Source organism: Physcomitrium patens, chromosome 25 (genome assembly GCF_059467195.1).
Source record: "Physcomitrium patens ecotype Gransden chromosome 25, ASM5946719v1, whole genome shotgun sequence".
In the NCBI taxonomy this organism is placed as follows: Eukaryota; Viridiplantae; Streptophyta; class Bryopsida; order Funariales; family Funariaceae; genus Physcomitrium; species Physcomitrium patens.
In genome coordinates this window covers 16026317-16047253 of record NC_143434.1, presented here as the reverse complement: position 1 = coordinate 16047253, position 20937 = coordinate 16026317, and the positions used below count along the sequence as shown (strand labels likewise).

The 20937-nt window shown below is 37.0% G+C and overlaps 2 protein-coding genes across 3 annotated transcripts; both read right to left on the bottom strand.

Moving 5' to 3' along the window:
- Nucleotides 1–1839: 1839 nt before the first annotated feature.
- LOC112277339 (uncharacterized) lies at nt 1840–5296 on the bottom strand. Of its 2 annotated transcripts, XM_024509513.3 has the most exons (6): nt 5086–5296; nt 4755–4886; nt 4102–4269; nt 3699–3794; nt 3228–3318; nt 1840–3094 (listed from the first exon to the last, which is right to left on the bottom strand). In XM_024509513.3, the coding sequence occupies exons 3-6, from the start codon at nt 4114–4116 to the stop codon at nt 2406–2408; spliced, it is 891 nt and encodes a 296-aa protein (XP_024365281.1). In that variant the 5' UTR covers nt 4117–4269; nt 4755–4886; nt 5086–5296; the 3' UTR covers nt 1840–2405. The 2 variants fall into 2 exon arrangements, with proteins under 2 accessions (XP_024365281.1, XP_090103578.1); XM_090247452.1 differs by lacking the exon at nt 4755–4886 and having other exon boundaries at nt 5086–5287.
- An 847-nt stretch (nt 5297–6143) lies between these two features.
- Nucleotides 6144–10516, bottom strand: LOC112277338 (MND1-interacting protein 1). Its single transcript, XM_024509512.3, has 4 exons — nt 10092–10516; nt 7563–8607; nt 6967–7301; nt 6144–6596 (listed from the first exon to the last, which is right to left on the bottom strand). The coding sequence occupies exons 2-4, from the start codon at nt 8412–8414 to the stop codon at nt 6407–6409; spliced, it is 1377 nt and encodes a 458-aa protein (XP_024365280.1). The 5' UTR covers nt 8415–8607; nt 10092–10516; the 3' UTR covers nt 6144–6406.
- Between the last annotated feature and the right edge of the window lie 10421 nt (nt 10517–20937).

Sequence of the window (20937 nt, the reverse complement as noted above, 5' to 3'; positions counted from 1 at the left end):
ATCAATTCATCTCTCAAATGGTTTTATCAAATTAGTGAAAAATTATAAAACAATTGAAACAATACCTATCATATGTTTAAGATAATATTTAATAATTTTAAGATAATTTTAAAATAAATAGGTATTGTTTCATATGTTTAAGATAATATTTAATAATTATCATATGTTTAAGATAATATTTAATAATTTTAATATGATGAATACTTCATCATAACCTTTACCATGCTTTGAATGTAATGTTGGTTCAATGTATTTATGTTTCAGAATAATTTTGTTTACAAAACATCATAAAAAATAACTTTAGTTTTTGAATATTCATATCATGCATAATATTTTTCATACCAGAACATAATATACATTACAAAATTAACTTGCTGGCAAAACATTCTTCTCAATTAAAATAAGATGTGAAGTTTAAGTCTAATTTTATGATTGGATACAGAATCGATTTTGTCAAATTTCTAAAAACAAAATCTAGTCTCAACTCAAAACGCATTTGAACAACTTCCAGCCATAAATGAGAACAATTGGTTACTCATTGAAATGTAAAAACGTTCAAACAATTCAAAGTATTTTTCAAGTTCAAAGTTTCGCTTCTCCCACGAACAGATCATGTGGCAGGCACTTGTTTTACTTATTGTTATATAATTCTTTATTTTTATTTTGTTTTGTTTTGTTTTTGACAATATCCTTCAGGATATGAAACGTTTTTTTAGTACAGGCTTGGGATTCCACCGTTACATGGACAATACAATGATACTAATCATGATTAATGCAAAAAAGGCATCTATCTAGAAGTAGGCGGTAATGGTAGAGACTTGTCCCTGGCATGCAACTTCGTGTAATCCACATTCTTATGGCTGGAATGAAGCGTGACCCACTTGTGCTTTTTTGCTTTTGCATGGGTCATCGAACCTGGAGCAAGAGAGGAGAGCTTGTCCACACACACACACAGTCAGCTCCAAGACTCGGATGCTTATGGTGGGGCAGCAGAAGAAGCACAGGAGGAGCAGGAGCAGGAGCAGCAAAGCTGGAGCTGGGGTGGCTTCAACAAATCACGCATGGCTGGGGCGGAAAATCCACGAGGCGGTGCAGCGGCGACTTTGTCAGTTTGCTTGGGAGCTACACACGAGCCATGACAGCCACACGAAAAAAACAACACACCCAGCAACAACAACAACAGCAGCATCAGCAACAGCAACAGCAGCAGCAACGCAATGTCCAGCCAGAGTCACGCCACAAGCCCAGTCAGCACGGAGCCATGGAACACTACATCCTCGCCACCTTTGTCGGTGCCCCAGCTCGATTCCACAGCTTACAATGCACGCAAGCCTTCCCATCCACCAGTCACACACCCTCTCTATCACCCCCAGTTCATTTCCCACAAGGTTGGAAGAAAACCTCTTCCAGAAATTGTTGCATATTATCGCAAGTAATTCTTTTTACACACATCCCAGGCTGGGTTCTTCTTGATTCAATAATCTTCGCGTTTCAGATACGGCTTTTGATTTACGACATCGGCCGCCAGGTGCTCTCCTCCTAAATAACCTACACAAACTCCTTGCTGTGACTGGAGGATACTGTGGCCTACATGGAACTATAATTAGCTCCCTGGTTCTTTCCATAAGACATACGAGGAGAATAGTCTCCCTGAAGATGCAATAACATCTGGCTCTAGTTATTCTGAAGTGACTATACTACCTGAAGTAGGAGATAAAAGTAGGTGATCAGAATGTGGTCCCAAAGAGGTCTTTGGTCCTTTCAGCTTTTTTCAAGAAAAAGGCGTCAACATACCACTGCAATTTTTCCATGTCTATTGCCTTTCTTAGAACAGCTGCGAAGAGGTCAAACCAAGGGTACGAACTGGGAAAAATATATTAAAAGCTTGGCTCTGCACCATGAGCACACAGGTGAAGTAGAGGTTCCAAAACCTTTGGCTGCGAAGGAAACTTACACCACCGCCCTAATGATGTTGAGGTCGGTCCTGCCTTTCATAGCAAAGACTCATTAATTCTTTTTCTTTTCTTTTTGGCTTTTTTCTTCAAGAATCGGCCAATTAAACAATTAAATCCGGCTCTCCAGCTTCTGTCTAATGTCAGGTACAACCAGTACATAGCAGGGAAGACCAAGCTCGCAAAGAGGTAGACCTCAGTTGGATCAAGTCACCTCCCTCCCCTATTGCTCAAACCCACATAGAACTAGGAGTACAAGATTCAAGCGTGGCCACCCGGGACATAATGCCTCAAAGGTTCCAACTAGGAATAACCACTCTCCAGTTTACGAGATTGGATCTCCTACCACACCACACAATGGAAAGCTGATCAAGTCTACGGAACAAAACTACCAACTATATCAGTGTAAACATATACAAAGGAAGGTGAGAATGAGGGAAACGGGGTGGTTCTTTACGGAGGTTGGAAAATGTTCCAGAAGTCCCCGACGGTTTGGTAAGCACTGGGTTTGGGAGGTGGAAGAAACGCAGCCCCAGCGCCTTCTGCAGTTCGAAAGTGGGGCCAATCGTAGTAGATGGGGCGCGCGTAAGGGTAAGGGCTGTAAGGGAGGAGAGGGTTGTAGGCTTGGCTGGGGTGGTAGTCATACATGGGGAAGTTCCCCACATTGTATTCAAAGGGGGGGAATATCCTCGGTTGGGGCTCTGGTGGTGTAGGGGCAGGAGCTGGTGGTGGTGGTGCAGGCTTCTCTTCCTTCTTGGGCTCCTCTTTCTTCTCTTCTTCCTTCTTGGGCTCCTCTTTCTTCTCTTCCTTCTTCTCCTCCTCTTTCTTCTCCTCTTTCTTCTCCTCTTCCTTCTTCTCCTCCTCTTTCTTTTCCTCCTTGATTTCTTCCTTCTTCTCATCCTCTTTTTTCTCTTCCTTGGGGGGATCCTCCAGCTTACATTTGCAGGTGCAGTTACACTGAACTATTATTGGTGCGGGTGGGGGAGGTGGAGGGGGTGCGGGTGCAGGTTCGGGCGCTGGCGGAGGCCACCAATGTGCTTTCTTGTCCACCTTCTTCGCGCGTTTCAGCACATCAGGTTCGAATGGCATCCCAATCACTGTCACTTTCTTGAGCTTGTAGTCCACCTGTACATCCAGCACTCCTGCACATCGCTCACACAAAATCAATGCCTTGTCCATATCTATAATGAGTCCTCGACGAACGCCAACACACTTTACTCCACTTACGAGCATCTTCTGCCGACCTAGCTAGGGGTCCGTTGTCGTGCTACGTACCAGGTAATTCTCTGATTTCTTCCGACACAATTTCCGCACATTTCATGCAACACATGTCCACTTTCAACTCCAGCTTCCTCAGTCCAACCGGCTGCAACGCGCAATTGGCACAAAATTCCATCTTTAAAAATCAAATTTGTGTCCCACGTGTAAAACTCAATTCTATGAAAAATGGGAACACAATTTTCCAAATGCACGTCTTCTTCTTTAGAGACGCTGTTGGCCCCGGATTCAACTCCTTCCGCCACATGCCTCCCCGAAAAGAAAATTAGTATTGTTACCTTCTCGACTACACCAGGTGATGTCGGAAGAGCAAATGAAAAATTCTACTAGACGATTTCTACATGATCTACAGAAAACCTTCAGATAGACTTGGGGAGGCCCACATTCACTAACATGACCAGTTTATGCTCTGACTCGGCCTGAAGAAAAGATAATCTCACCACTAATTGCAGATTTGGATTTACTTACCGGCATTGTTTCAGCTGGGGCCACCGTAACTGGGGCATACCATGAATCCCTATCCAACCAATTCGGAGGAGGACCTCCCGTGTAGTAAGTGAATACCTGCGCAATGAGCAGACGCGCGAGATTAGTCGGTCCATGACAGAACTATGTTCTTCCCTGTCAAGAAAGATAACATGTAAACTTGTGTGGATTTCGTGGATCAATGCATTCCAGTGCGAAGCCTGATGAAGTTTGAGATCGTCCACATGGCAGAGCAGCAAAGTCCCTGGCGTCTAAAATGCAATTATTAAGGCTCACCAAAGCATTGGTCCACTGAATTTTAGAAGATGGATGAGTCGAATACATGGGTAATACGTCTAAAGATCATACTTTCATAACAGAATGTAAAAAATCAATGCCATTGTACCTCTTGGTTCTCCATTTAGCCTTCTCACGGATCTTGCGATGTATCAGGTGGAAACAAAGAGTTCGAAAGTAATATTCTACGAATGGGGAGGATTTTGTGCAACAACGCCTGATCAGGAGGTGCAGCGTCTGGCGCGAAAATCAAGATGGCGTAGGAATTTGTCAGCACCTGGAGTAAGAGCAGAGCAGATGTGAAGATTTAGATCCTGCGAAAGCTTTAGGCTGGCAAGACACAAATATGACTAGAGTTAAAGCACCTTCATGTCGTACACTGCATAAAATCGAGCAATATCAAGCAAAGTATTAACGGGGCCATGTATAGGGTCTGTTTACTACACTAGTTTGTCGTAGAGATTGAACTTCTCAACAATTCAACCACGAATTGGTGCACTAAGCAGACCAAAAACTGCACCCATACGATCCTGGCAACCATCCCTACATGAGAACCACCTCACGACGGAAGATTGGCACTCCTTCCAAGCTAAAATGGCAATAAGAAACAACTTCAATTAGCGCCAACGTATACGCGTGCTTGCTGAGTTCGCAGAGATGAGTTCGCAATTCTCGTCACTAAACAAGCGAAACTACACAAACACAACAGCAGAGCTGGGTCATGGAGCCTAGCAGCCGGCAGCAACAAGGGGTCACTCTGACCTTGAGTGGTGCGATCAACTAACGAAGTTGAGGCAAGGCGACGCTGAACTTATTTCTATATTAATATAGATATCCTCCTCAAGGTTCCGAGGTCACAGATTATAGCCACCGTTCCAGGAGCTCCAGTGCATCCTGCAGCATGAAATTTCAGATGCTCAAATTGTTGGGGCTGCTCAATTCGAAGACTACTGCCTACCAACAGACGCTTGAAGCGCAAGGACCTGAGCTAATCAAGTGCCGAACTCGTTGCGAGGCTAAACACTACAATCAACTAGTTCCCCAAAACATAATTCTAGTTCAACACCAATTCTCTCTCGGCTTCAGCTAATACCTCAATCTTGTATCGAAGTCCTCCGAAACTGCTCAAGAAACTTGAACACACCACAGATACCAGCCGTACTACACATACAGCTTCTACGGAAAGGTCTAGAAACTATGGTGGAAATGGAGCAGAGACTCAGCGAGAACACACACAGGATGCTGGAAGGTGAAGCCCCATAGGATAGAGTGGTGAATTTAGACTCTCAAAATGATACACTTCACCAGTCAATTCTCATTAGAGGAGACGTATTTATAGGCACACAGGTGAAGCAAGCCGGCCTTGTTGCTTTGACTGGGTAGTCGCTCTGAATCTACCGCCGGTGTTCGTAGAAGCTTTAGTTTGCACAATCGATGCGGAAATGTACACGACCTTCTGTAACCTACCGCAGCACATTACCGATCTGAACCGATGATTTCTTATAATTGATCATTCCGTCACATGCGCTGATTCTCCTTCCATTTTTACGGAACTTACGTGTGTCATTAGCGGTAACTGAATAATTCCATCCATGCGGCCTTTTTGTTGACTTTTTATAAATGCCCTGGGCATCTGATCTGCACAAAAATGGGGCCGCTGCGGATCAGCATTACGGTTGAACAACTTGTCACGTAAATACTGTATTAAGGGCTCACAAATTCACCATTGACCTCAAGGGCATATCTGTGTGTTCCCATAGACCCCGGCGTTAACGTTAACACTGCTGCGGCACATCATCGACGAGATGCGTTTCTTTATGCCGTAGTATGCGAAATGTTAAAAATCAGCATAGACCCGCAAAGTGGGATTATAGCATCTTCAAACGAAGATTAGAGATACAAACACTTAGTGGAACGTACGCCATACGTGATAAGCAAATGCTCAATCCAACCGTTGAACTCCACATCTCTCCTAAACAAATCCAATACTTCTCTTTCAAATCCGAACAAACAAACAACTTTCTCTTGGGTCACTCTTGCGGTTTAACTTCATCCACCCCTCGAGAATCTTTAGCACAATACAAGCACATAGTTCCACACTTTGTAGAATGACACATGCAACATGTGCCTGAAAAGACGTTGGCCAAGATAGGAACTCACATACTTTTACAATCCATTATGTTTGGTGGCCAACATACAACCCAAGTACAAAATCTTATGATCACAGTAAGCTGCGCAAGGTCCTTGCCAGTTCTGCTAGTTACTAGCTTTTCTTTTTGCAACCAAAGGGCAACAAGCTTGCTCCGTAAGACATACAATATTCCTGGACAAAATCTCCCCACCAAACGAGACGTGTCTGGCAAGACCCAGAACTGATTTGTTTCATCGATAGGGATTTCCTTAGTCGATATAGGCTAGGAGCTAGCACCGTAGACACGAATGCGTTGTTGAATAGGCGTTCGACAAGAAGGACAATCCCGCATGCCCTGTTTTTCATGAAGCTCGTTGCATTTGATGCATACCACCTGGTGGGCACACGGCATGAAAACTACTGACATTTCCTCGCACATGCACATCACACACTCGCGATCCCTCCGCACATCCCTGCACAAGCAGAAGGCCATTATATTTTAGCAATCACCTAAAGTATGAGCATCATTCCTAGTATCGTAATCTTGTGCTCCGCCCTAATTGCAGTCCATTCTGATGTTCATTACAACTTTTAAGAGTTAAAAATCTATATTGAACTTTTTACCAATTTAAGAGAGTTAAGCAGAATTAATTGACACGAGGTTTGGCGGCTACATCTGAACCTGCAAATTAGAGATGAATGTAATGAAAGCAAAACACAAAATATCCTAGAGACATTCTAGAAGACGAGAAACAATAGCCAGACAATGATATGGCCTGATCCTAAAACATTCTAGCCTGTAACTCCTGGAATAATACGAACATAGTTATCTTAGACAACAACCTCTGAAGTAAGTCCTGCTCAAGATCCGCTACTTCTCGAACAAGTCTCTCAATCTCCTTCTGCCCGATCCGTCCGCCCATCATTCCTACTGTTGCAGCAGGGGAATTCCAACTTGCACTGACGAAATTGTGAGACCCTGTCGCTCTTAAAGTGGACAATTCCTGGGTTAACCGTTCAACATCGTCACGAAGCCGCTGCTTATCTTGTTCTACTTTCCTTCGTGTAACTTCTTCCCGTCTCTTAAATGCAGCTTCTGCCTGCTCTTTCGCCCTCTTCTCCTTGTCTGCACGAGCGATAGCTTCTTCTTTTGCTTTCTCTTCTTGCCTCCACCTTACCTACGAGCACGGAAACAAACCAAGTTGAAGGCAAAAGGAAACCCAGAGCCAGTTGTTGCAAACATATTAATACTTTGTTGAAAGAGACTCAGGCTGAAAATGAAAAAGTTCATCCTCTCCTGCACATGATCTTTTGTTCTGTGGAATGATCATCACGGGCTGTTCCGAGAACGCCAAATGCTGCAAATGAAAACAGGAAGGATCCCGGCAACCGAATTTGGAGGATAAGGAAGCATTAGAGCAGACACCTATAGAACTTACCTCAGCCTGCAGGTGTCGCTCATTGGCTTGAGCAAGTGCCTGCTGCAACTGAGCCAACTTCCTTTTTTCCTCCGAGAGTTCCTCCTGCAGTTTAGCTTTCTGCTTCTCCCAACCTTGCGCCCTCTTGGCACCTTTCTTTTCCCTCTTGGCAACTTCCTGATATATGGCAACAGACTCAGCAGCACTGAGCTTGGCTGCTTCCATTTCAGCTCTAACCTCTGCATTTTCAGTTTCTAATCTGCGCACTTCTGCACTAGCTTTCCTGAGGGCCGTCTCCAATTCAGCTTTCTTCCTAAGTGCACTTTCTTCTACAGCTTTCTGCTCCTTCTTGAACCGCAACGCTTCATCACGCTCTGCACGAACAGCATTCAATTCTTGTCGTTCCTTGCTCACTGCTTGAGCAGCTTGCATCACTTTCTGCTGTGCCCAATCAATGCGATCTTTTAACTGTATTTCAAGATCTCTCACTCGAATCTGCAAACTCAACAGAGTATCCCTAACTTCTATACCATTCCTGCCAGCTTGTGTACAGTTTTCTGAATCGCTAGCATCTTCATCGGGACTTTTCCTCGAGTCTTGTTGCCCATCACAGGCATCATGCGATCTCTCTAACTGCCCCACAATACCAAGCGAGAGGTCCGTCTCAATTGGAGAGCGCGTGGATGTTGGACAGCTTGATATCCCTGATTGATGATCACTAAATTTGGGCACTGTAGCATCATCAGAATTCTCCACTATGACCTCGCTAGAATTAACTCGCGAAGATAAGTCAACTTCCAACACTGGCTCCGGCTCACTATCCCCTCGAGCACATCTCTCCGACTGAGTCCCTAATTCTACAGCACCCTCCATGACCTCTTCTGGCGAAGTTCTTGCTCAATGCTTCACTCTTCGTTATATATATATATATATATATATATAAATATATATATACCTGTGTGTGTGTGTGTGTGTGTGTGTACGTGCGTATTCACTTGAATGGTACAGTCAATGTAATTCCAACTAGACGGTCACTAAAGAATCATGGAGGCCGTGTGGTCAACCACTGAAACACATGGAACACAAGAAACTCTTCAGCAAAAGGCCCAAAGACGGTATTATCAAATCCAGCGAACATAAAGCAAAGTTGATCGCCATCAAACTCAGGTTACCAAAGAGAGAATACACATAGAATGGGACGTACGTTGCCACGAATTAGCAATGCACCATTGCGCAACCAAACCCTGCTTATATAAACATTACATATATCCATTGTTCGTACTGGCATTCCAATACATGCATGAATACCAGAAATGTCCACCTGACCCCCACACTTGCCTCACCCTCAACTCCCATTATCGGTTGACGTTCCAATCCGCCAATACGAAATCATTTGACTACGCGAAAGACAGCCGTTCCTTTTCCGAACATCTGATAAAAATTGTGAACAAATTTAATGCGACAGCAACATTCGCAGCTGCGGTGCTCCTCTACCGCCTTCCCACTCGCCCTAAACAATCAACAAAACCCTATTCGCACATCTAACGTCGAATGCAAAGGCATTCGAAATTCCTACAGCCAACACACATGTCCGCAGAATGAACGCCCACTTCGCTCTCAAGAAGAGCACTGCACCATACCAGCTACTCACCACGATGGCATAAGCATCCACACAAATACGCGGCGAACTTCCCCACCGCAATCTCGTGAACTGCGCTTACTGCCAACAATATAAGGGCTGTTCTATCTAGTATTGCTAATCGGTAAGCTGAATTTAGGTAGAATCGGATGTATCTCTTCCATGTGGGTGGGACCGGACATCATAGAGGCCATATCTCAAATGCCCTGAATCATCATCGTAACCACGAATTTCCAGAGGCTCAAACTCAAAACTACTGCTCGATCCAAAAGATACTAGTCTCCACAGCCACGGCGTTTCCACGACGCAATGTTTCAATCCTGTTAATAGATATATACATTTCAGAGCCAGAAACTAGAACTGAGCATTAAATTGTAAAGCTGAAGCCAAACCTCAAAAAAAAAAAAACAAAAAAAACAAAAAAAACAAAACAAAACAAAACAAAACAAAAAAAAAAATCCTATCCCCGGCGCGATTGCAAATCCCACAAAATTGCAGCAGTAAGAAACCAAAATTAAGACGTAGCAGTGGGCAGTGGCACTAGGAATGGACAAACGAAGCGAAATTCAGCAATTGGCAGATTTCCTCTGTTACTAAGGAGGTGATGGATTAGGGGATTCCAAATGCGGAAACTCCCAATCACTGCAATTCCATCAGAGAGCTGCGAGTTGTCACCGTTTAAACCAATAGCGAATCGTGAACCCTCGGAAAAAAGCAAAACCCAATTTCGCAAGCTAAAAAGTGGGAACGAACGACGCATCCCGACAGCTCAATCACATTGCATTCCTGGCGACCACTGGATGACCCAAGAGCACAGGACCGTCCTGCGAAATGCCCAATTCACAAGAACCGCATAAAAAGAAAGAGGAGGGTAAGGGGGAGCGGGCTGGGGAGGAGGGAGAGGCACTCACAAAGCAAATCTGAGATCGCGAGAAAGGCACGGTGAAAGCAGCACTGGAGAAGTGGGGGGCAAGTGGGGATGGAGTCGACGAGGGGAGTTAAGGAGAAGAGGACTAGAGAGGAGCAAGAGAGATGAGAATTGCAAGGGACAATGGAGAGAGGGAGAGGCAGGGGGAGGCAGAGAGCGAGCAAGCAAGCAGGAACGAAAGGAAGGAAAGGAAGAAAGAGACGGAGCCCAGTTGCAGGCTCCCCACACACACGAACACACAGAGCCTCTCCGAGGAGGTGGAGGAGGAGAGAATGATACAGAGCAGCCTCGAAGGAATGGATCCAAGCCTGGCCTAGGGAAGCAACATGGCTTGTTCCGAGTCCCCGACGGACGCCCACCCCGAGGACAGTCTCGCCTCGCCCTAGTCGCGGAGGGAGGGAGGGTGGGCGCCCCATAGCCGCAGGGAGAGGCCCCGCGCGGTGCAACTGTGACACCACCACCTCTCTACCCCCGCGTCCACCCCCCCCCCAGGGCTGCCTACGCCGTGTGGCCTTCTCACGTCCCAACTGCCATCTGTACATTCCTGTTCCTCATCCATCTTCATCGGTCTTTATCGTCCATGTTCCTCGTTACGTTTCTCATTGATGTTTCTCATCCGTTGTTCCTCTTTTTCAGCTTCGTATTAAAGTGTCTTCTACATTTCCAATATGTTTTTTTTATTTTTTTATTTTTTTTATTGTGTGTTCTAAGATGGAAAAATATTCTTTAGAAAAAGCATATATAGCATAAGATTAAAAATAATTTAGAAAATTGTTAAATAAAACTACTCTTTTGTAAAATTGACCCATCATATGACAAGTGTGATTTTTAGGAAAAGGCTTTAAGAAATTCCATGTAATGTTCAATTTTTTGTCAAGAAAAAAGCTTCTCTACAAGGTATTATCAAATTTATTAACTTGTACTTACTTCTATTTAATTGATCTATATAAATATGCATGTCCATAATGTTATTTTCTTCCTCTTTTTTTTGGGAACATGTTCTACAAGGAATAGTGATTACATATTTAACAAGTCCAAGTTGCATCAAATTATATTTTTTACATGCTATGATCTTTTTTTTCTTCAAAAGAAATTAATAGGTCCTTTTAATTATTAATAGTATCCTATACTAGGGCAAAAAGACAACCTTAATATTTGATTATTATTGACATCTTTGTAACTTCCTTCAATTAAAATATTTAAAAGAACATCAAGAGTGGTTCTTCTTTTCAATAATATCACCAAATACAAAAAGTCTCCTCTAAGGTCATAATATCAAACACATTGAATCTCATCATCTATTAAAAAAAATATATATTATTTTTGAAGATTGTCATTTTTATTACATCATCTTGAAGATTGTCACAATCTCAATGGCTTGATTAGTTATTTTGCAAATGATATCATCTTGCAAATTGAGTACTTATCAGAGGTCCTAGAAAATGTTAAAATATAGCTTCTAGTTAGATAATATATATGAAGGTAAGAGTGAAGCCTTCTTTAATCTTATTAATATCTTTTTAGTTCTTAGTCTTGTTTGATTTTTTTTTAATCTTTTTGTCTTTGGCAATATTTATTTGAATTTAATATCATACCATCTTTGAATGATTTTTTAATCTTTTTGAGTGACACAAGAGTATATTAATTTTTTAGTTTTTAAATATTCATGTCTTTGACAATTTGATAAGAGTGCTAATTCATTGTTCTTTTTTTGTTTTTAGAAGTAAGTCAACTATTCCACTTCTATTATTGTATTTTAAAGGTTATGAACTATCTACCTTTAATTTAATATTTTAATTCTTTAATAATAATTTTTTCTTTAAAAAAAATGAACTACCCTTTTTTGTAGAATTTTTATTTAGTATTAGGATTTATAAATTAATTTCTTCTAATTTGACTTATAGATTTATTTTGAGTTGTCTACAGAAGAAAAATTATGGATGCTACTATCATAAAAAGAAAGAATAGATTTGTAACCATTGCAAATCTTTAAGAACTTTTTTATATTCTTAAGATAAAAATATCACATATTTCTAACATCAACTATGAAGATAATATTCCAATATCTATGAAAGAGGTGAAGAATAAAATTCAAAGTCTATGCCAAGAAATTGTGCAATTAAGAGAAATAAGTAGATCAAGTTCACAACTAAATTTAAAAAGTCTTACTACTACAAATATAAGAGAGACAAAGATAAATATTTTGAAGTAGTTTAATGGAATAAGATCAAAGTTTTAAGGATTTCTATAATAAATAAAGCTCTATTTTAGATTGCATCCTTCTCAATACTTTGATAGATTTACTTAAGTTGGATTTATAGATGTATTTTTCTTTTGAAATGCTCTTTCTTGATTTGCACCTTTGATAGAAAATGATTCTCAACTATTCTATAATTTAAATTCATTCTTACAGTTCTTTATGGCCAAATATGAAAAAAGTGATTGAAAAAGAATAATAGAGACTAATTTTATATCTTTGCAACAAAAATCATATTATCAAAAAAGAAAGCTTCTTCAAAAAAAACACAAGGTCTTTCATTGCAAATAAATTGTAAGAAGTATAATTTTGTCCAAATGAACTCAAATATAAAAGAATAGCCTAAAGATTAAGTACAAATTTTAGATTAATTTCTTTCTTGTGCCAAAATGCATCCAATCCCTAATTCTAATTTTAAATATAAAGCTATTTTTACTAAAATAACTATAATTTATTTATTATGAATCTAATTTAAACAAAGTTTAAATTATTAAGCTTAATTTAAGCTATAAATTTAAAAAATTTAAAGTCAATAAATAAAATTTTGAAAAAATGAGAGCCGAATCAAGGAAAAAAAATAGTTGGCTACTTGCTACAATCAATACTATCAAAACTTCCATCCACAAATTAGCTTGGATCTTTTTTATGACAACTATTCTTTTTAAATATTAAATCTTTTTAAAAAACTAACAACAAGATTTATCTTCTTTTAAAATTTCAAAAAAATAAGATGAAAATACAAGAAATGGTATAAAAAACCGTGAATTAGTCTTTAATCTTGCAGCCTAAAAACTCCAACAATCTTCTACCTGCAAATTTGTATAAAGCTCTCTTTTCATAGTTCTTTTTTTTTGTGTCTTAAGGCTTGTTGAAAAGCCAACAATAAGATCTACTTTTCTTCAAAATCTTAGAATAATGAAATAAAAATATAAGAAATGGCATAGAAAACTCCAAATTAGTCTAAAATCTTCCTACCTAAAAATTCTAATAATCCTCTTTCCACAAATTTGCATAAATCTCCTTATTCACAACTCTTCTTGTTGTATACTAAGGCTTGTTGAAAAACTAATAAAGACATCCAACTTCTTTCAAAATTTCAAATCAAGAAGAAAAAAATCTAATAAATGGCATAAAAAATCTTAAACTAGCCTTGAATTTTGTCGCCTAAAAATTCTAGTGACCACCCTCTTATATACTCCTATTCAAGCAAAAAAAAAAAAAAAAAAAAAAAAAAAACTATTTGATGCCAAAATTCCTATCATAATCTTTTTTTAATATCAACTTTGAACTAATATAGAATTAATTATGTATCCTAAAAGATAATATTCTCAAAGCTCAAATAATTCATTCAAGGAAACAATCTTATATTCTAAATCCTATTCAAATTTTTATATATATTAGTATTATATTCCTCTTCGTTATAAGTAAAACTAATTATCTTCTAAGAATACTTGATGCATTTAAATTAAGTGCATCACAATAATGTTCAATCACCATATATGTTGATGAATTCCAAAGTATTATTTACGATATGGATTAGAATGATAAGACTCTTATCAATTAATTTTGATATGGATTAAAAGATAATAACAAAGATTTATTATTGAAAATGCCAAGAATAGCTTCATTGAAGCAATTTATTACTTAAGTTATTATATACAACAATCAATTTTTTGAAAGATACTAAAAAAAAGATTTGATTAGAGAGATACAAGTCAAGTCATGGCAACAACTTGTAAATTTATAGAAACTTATTCATCATGACCAAAACCTATTGTTAATAAAACAAATCTTGAAGAAAGAAATCTTTATTATACTCTTGTATCATTGAAAATAAATAGAAATTGTTATGGACATACACATGTAAATCAATAATTACCTATATGATTTAGATAATAGTAGATAAAAATAGGTTAATTCCATAATATCTTCTATGGAAACTTCTTATGAGCTTTACAGATACTGCTTTGATTTTATAAATGTCTTTAATTGACTTTTTAGATTAAAAATATGATCAACAAGTTGGCCATGTGCCACACATGTTGGTAGCTTGAAGAAAAAGCTAACTATATGGCATACACATAGAAAACTTACCTTGTAAGCTAAGGCATGTGTTTTATAAAGTCAACACATATTAGAGGTTCTATAGAACATTGCCACGTAGCTCCTAGTTAGATAGTATATATAGAGGCAAGAGTAAAGTCTTTTTCATTCTTGTCAATTCTTTTCTTGCTTCTAGTCTAGATTTAAGAGTTTCTAATTTCTTTGTCTTTTGGAAATAGCCTTTCTAGTTTCTTTTTAATATACATATTATTTTATTACTATTTTATTACTTTTCTTTTAATACAAATTTTTTAGATTTATGCATCTTCTTCTAATTCATATCCTTGATAGATTGACAAGAATACACTTACAATATTAGAGCTTTATCTTTTCTTGATTAAGAGTAGATTATCTCTTTTTCTTGATAAGACATAAGCATATTAGAAGTTGCGGATTATCTTCTTATAAACTAATATTGTTCTTATTATCTTCTTTGTTCTTAAGTCCCCTCTTTTACTTGTCTTAAGCAATATTAGATATTTATTTTTTAAGTATTATCATGCTAGAGCTTGTTAAAACAAAGAATGCAATGGCATAAATGTAAGAGCAATTGAGAGAGTTAATGCTTGCAATGCATCAACTCAATTTACTACTATAAGGAGCAATAAGAATAGCAGGAAGTGATGATATAGATATGATTGCAATTTCTTCAACATCTCTACTCAATCATGTCTCTTTTCTTATGGTGGAACATCCTTCAGGTATTAGAGAACCAAGACTTGCCTTGCTTAAGATGTTTGATGGCACAAGATCCAAATTTCAAGGATTTATTAATCAAGTACAACTTGTGATTGAACTTCAATCCCAAAGCTATCCAATTCTAGGATTACAAGTTAGATTCATTAATACACTTCTTTCAAGTTCAGCATTATCATGGTTTTCATCTTGTCTTGAACGACAATGTCGTGACGTAATATGACTATATAGTGAAATTATAATCAAAGTTGAATTTCTAATTAATATCTAATTATTTTAATTCAATTATAATTTGAGGTATCTAAACATGGCTTTTATAAAAGCCTCTTAGGTTATTTCCTTAACTTAATAGTTAGTAGGTTGAAGGTTAGTTAATAATTTTACCTTCTAGATTGTAGAGACTCTTCTACTACCTTAAAAAGACCATAAATTAATAAAATCAAATTAGAAGAGGTAAATAATTAGTATAGTTGATATTAAGGTTAAATTGAAAGTAGGATTGGGCTAAAAAAACCTTAGGATAGATTAAATTGATACCCAGAGGTTAACCATTTGTGAGACAGGGTCGAAATCAGACCTTTGGCGACTAAAATGACAGCCTAGGGCAATATAGGGAATCATTTGAAGTTCAAAGGTTAGGATTTGAGAGCTAGCTTGAAGTTCTTTCTAAAGATGTAAGAATTGTTTTGAGAGGATTTTGGAAGACTTAGCAATTATTGTTCAAAGTCAGGATTTGTATCAGTGATTTGGGTTTTATATAATATAATTAGGGCTAGTAATTTTGGTTAGTTCGTGCAATTGGTGTAATATTTATGATTGAAAATTTGAAACTATTTAGATTATCAGGTGTGCTAAGTGTATACAAAATTTTATAATCATCTAATAGCATAGTTTAGAGATATCTAATTTTTAGCACAAGAGGATTTCGGAAGGTGGCAGTTTGAGGTTGGATAGGGTTTCTATGATATTTGAAGTTCTATCAATTGGATTAAGATGAAAATTGGCATGGTGTTGAAAGATTTGAAGATCAAGCTACATACCAAATTTAAGACAAAGTTAACGGTTGGAGAAGGAAAAATCATTGCTAGGATTTCTGCTTCACTTTTCAAGTTGACGACCAAGTGACATTAGTACAATTTTTGGAGGTTTTTTCATAATTTGTAAGTTGGATTGGACTAAAACTTCTTGAACATATAGAAGACTTACATTGATAATTTTATACAAAATTCTACATCAAGTGGATAGCCGGATTGGATGTTATAGTTTGTTAAAGCTCATTGATTAGGATTGGACTTACAAGAAAAATCTAAATTGCTTAAATATGAAAGTAACAAGGTAATTGGATGGTTAAGATTACTAAGAAGAGTGTTTCAAGGACTTTTGAACTGAAATTCAGATTATATTCTTCTCATTTGGACAAAATCTATTAGGATTTCTTGGCTACTTGTGAAACACAATCTCACCTTCCACAGCTTGGTGCCCGGTGCATTTCTGAGCAAAACAACATGTAATATGACAATGAGATCTAATATTGGATAATTTTGAGGCTTTTATAGTAAAGTTTTGATCTATATATGAAGAACATGATGCAACTCCTATTGCAACTAACAAGATTTGTATTTTATGACAAGGTAATCAATCCATAATATTATATGCTTTACAATTTTGACAACTTATAAGTGATATTAAGTGGGATGATACTTCACTCATTAGCCAATTTTTCTATGGATTATAATATGAAGTAAAAAAATTGATGCTTAACTTATTTGATCTTCAAACATTGAGTTAAGTAAATTAATTTTTTGTAAAATGTAACAATCAACTTTTTGAATTTTGATCTAGGAGTCAGACAAGTAGGCCTTAATGTTGTCAGGGTAGAAAGAGTTTGCCTCAAGAAAGAGTTGGGCTTGTGGCTGCCACTAAATACTCAATCAAGTCTAAGATATAAAATACCAAATTTATATATATATATAATATTTTTTATTTTTAGGAAATTACATCAAAACACAAGCCCAAGTACCAAGAAAACATCCAAATATATGATAAAGAACTTAAAACCTTATATATCCTTATGAAAGATGTTTCTTGAATTTCAATAGCTCATATCTCACAATTGGAGCGTCCAAAAAACCAAAAATTTTACATGAGATACTGATGTATTTTTATTAACTTCTACAACAAATTTCAAGTGCAAATTCATTGCGGATCTTGAGATATCTTGAAAATCCTAATAGTCGCTTCAAACCCTTATCTTTATATACCCACGTGCAATTTTCTTTATATCTCAAAAAATATAAGCTGAAATGCCACGAAATTTATATGTATAGCTTCTTAACACAAAATTTTACATTTTCCAAAAAATTTTAGTCAAAAATTCGTTCAAAAATTTAAGTTATGGCTCCAACTATTACTATAAATAAAATCGCTCACCTATTGCCTTTGATTTAGAAGCGTCGCCTTCAACTCCTTATAACTCTACATGGACTCCAAAAGCAATAATTTTTTAGTGGAAGATGTAGGCCTTAAAATTGCCTTTCCATTCGCACCTTTCGATCTTCAAAAGCTACTATACGACTCCTCATATCCTCAAAAGAGTAACAATATGTCTTAAATTAACACCTTAACTTCAAACGGCTATAACTTCTTCATCCTAACTCCAAATTAGAGGATTTTCACTAAAATTATACCTCAAATCCTAAACTTTATAACTCTTAGCTTCTAATCTCTAAATACCCTTGAAAGAGAAATCCTAATCCCTAATAAGGCCTCAAGCAGCCTTCTTGAAGCTTATTGGGCATGGCCTTCGACCAATAGGAATGAAGTTTCCCATTCCTTGCCTTCATCCAACCATGCCTTCCTTTCATCCCTCCCAATAAGCCTCCTACTAATAAATGTTTTCTTCTTAGGGCTCTAATCTCCTCTCAAGGCTTTATATTAAATATTTAGGTCTTACGATTGTTTTAAATGCTATAATAAAAAAAGATAAAATTTAAAATAAAGTTTCTTAAATCCACTCTCTTTAAATTAATATATTAACTATTCTAATATACATCTAGATTTATTAACATATAATATATTTTAACTAATTTTTACATACTGCAAGCTTTTATAGTACGATAATGTTACTACAATTCAATGGTAATACCAATGCCTCCTCAATACATATATTCAGAAGTAGAGAATAAGCAAATTGATGTAGTACGTTTCAAACTTCTTATTGAGTAAAAAAAGACTCATCATCATCAAAGAAGTCCAGATATCAAAGGTAGCGAGTACCTGTTTTTGATAGTGATTTTGTTGAGTCCTCAATAATCAACACACATCCATAATGATCCATTTTTTTTTTTCACAAATAAAATTGGAGCTCTTGCTTGAGATTTGGAATGGCATATGAAGTTCTTGGCCAAATTCTCTTCAATATACTCCTTGAGTTCAGTTAACTCATTTTGAGATAAATTGTAGGTGGTCCAAATAGCCATTGTGCTCATTCTTGAAGGTCAATAGAACAATCATATGAACGATGTTCTGGAAGAGTATCCGCATTCTTTTTCTCAAATACATCTTGAAAATCTTAATATTGGCTTTGAATGCCACTTGAAGTCTTTCCACCAGTAGAAAAAGGTGTGGCATAAATGACACAATGTGATCCTTTTTTTGCAGCATGCAAGAAAGCACTTGCACCTACAAATATAGGTTTAATTATACTAGACTTATGACTTTCTACTTGATTAACTACACTCTTAGTTATACTTTCAGAAAAGTCAAGACTATGAGAAGTCCAATCTATTTTAGGGTTATATTTTTTTAGCCATGATAAACCTAAAATGACTGGATTAGAAGGAGATCTAATGATATTAAATATTATAAAGCTACTATAACCATTAGTTGCTACATTTCTATATGAAAGGTTTCATGAGTAACATCTCTTAAAGACAACAGACGACCATCTATGACTTCTACATGAACAGGTTTAGTTTTCTTTACTAAAAATATGCTATATCTTTTAACAAATTTTACATCTAAAAAACATGCTGAGGCTCCTGAATCTATCAAGGAAAAGTCTTTGAGATGTTTAGGTCCTAGAGTAACATTTATCGTAAAACGTGGAGAGGGTTCTGAGGAGAGGATAGCACCTTCACTAAGCGTTGTATAAGGTTCTAGCCTCACAATCCCTATTGTAGCTGAACAAATTTGTTTTCCGACATGCTATCTTCTTTGATCGCCGTACTCTTCATTTTATGGTTACGTCACTTCTTTGGACAATATTGAGTAGTGTGCTTAGGTTCTCTATAATATAAGCACAATCCTTCTTGATGATGACGAGTCTTTTTTTGCTCAATAAGAGGTTTAAAACATATTACATCAATTTACATATCCTCTACTTCCGAATGTATGTGTTGAAGAGATGTTGGTATTGCCATTGAATTATAGTTACGTTGAGGTCCACTTGTACGGTTCCCAGATCGAAATTCAAAACAGTGATTGTCACACTTCACAACAAAGTCAATTGCTTGACTCAATGTTTGAAGATCAAGTAAGTTGAGCATTAATTTTTTAAACCTCATATTGTAATCCGTAAAGAAATTGGCTAATAAGTGCAGCATCATCTCATTTGATATCAGTTGCAAGTTGTCAAAATTGTAAAGCATACAATATTACTGATCAATTGTCTTGTCGTAAAATATGGATCTTATTGGTTGCAACACGAATTACATCATGTTCTCCATATATGAATCAAAACTCCCCTAAAAAAACCTCTAGATTATCTAATATTGAATCTCGTCATTCAAAAAAAGATGAAAACCATGATAATGCTGAACATGAAAGAATCGTATCAATGAATCTAACTTGCAATTCTTGTCAATCTATCAAGGATAAGAAAATGATAAAGACAAATAAACAAGTGAGACTTCTCTCAAAAAAAGATGACAAAATAAAAATAACTTCATATATATATATTAAAAAAGAAGGTGGAATGGCTATTACTAAAAGCTAAGAAAACTAGAGACTCTTGAAACTAGACTGGAAGCAAGAAAGGAGTTGACAAGAGTGAAGAAGGCTTCACTCTTATCTCTATATATACTATCTAACTAAAGGCTACGTGGCAACGTTCTATAGGACCTCCAATATATATTGACTTTGTAGGACACATGCCTAGACTTACAAGGCAAGTTTTTCTATGTGTGGGCCACATAGTTAGCTTGGTCTTCAAGCTAATAACATGTGTGGTACATGGCCAATTTGTTAACCACGTTTCTAATCTAAAAAGTCAATTAAAGACACCTATAAAGTAAAGGCAGCATCTATGAAGCTTCTAGGAAGCTTTCATATCAAATACTATAGAATAAACTTACTTTTACCTACTTTTAGTTACTTCAACTTATTTATACATGTAATTATTGGCTTACATGTATATGTCCGTAACAATAAGATCTCCATAGTATAAGCACAATCCTTCCTGATGATGATTGGTCTTTTTTTGCTTAGTAAAAAGTTTCAAACGTACCGCATCAATTTGCATATCCTCTACTTTTGATTGTATGTGTTGAAGAGATGTTGGTATTGCCATTGAATTATAATAACATTGAGGTCCACTTGTATGGTTCTCACATCAAATTTAAAAAAAATAATTGTCGCACTTCACATCAAAGTCAATTGCTTGACTCAATGTTTGAGGATCAAGTAAGTTGAGTATTAATTTTTTTACCTCACATTGTAATCCGTAGAAAAATTGGCTAATAAGTGCAGCATCATCTCACTTGATATCAGTTGC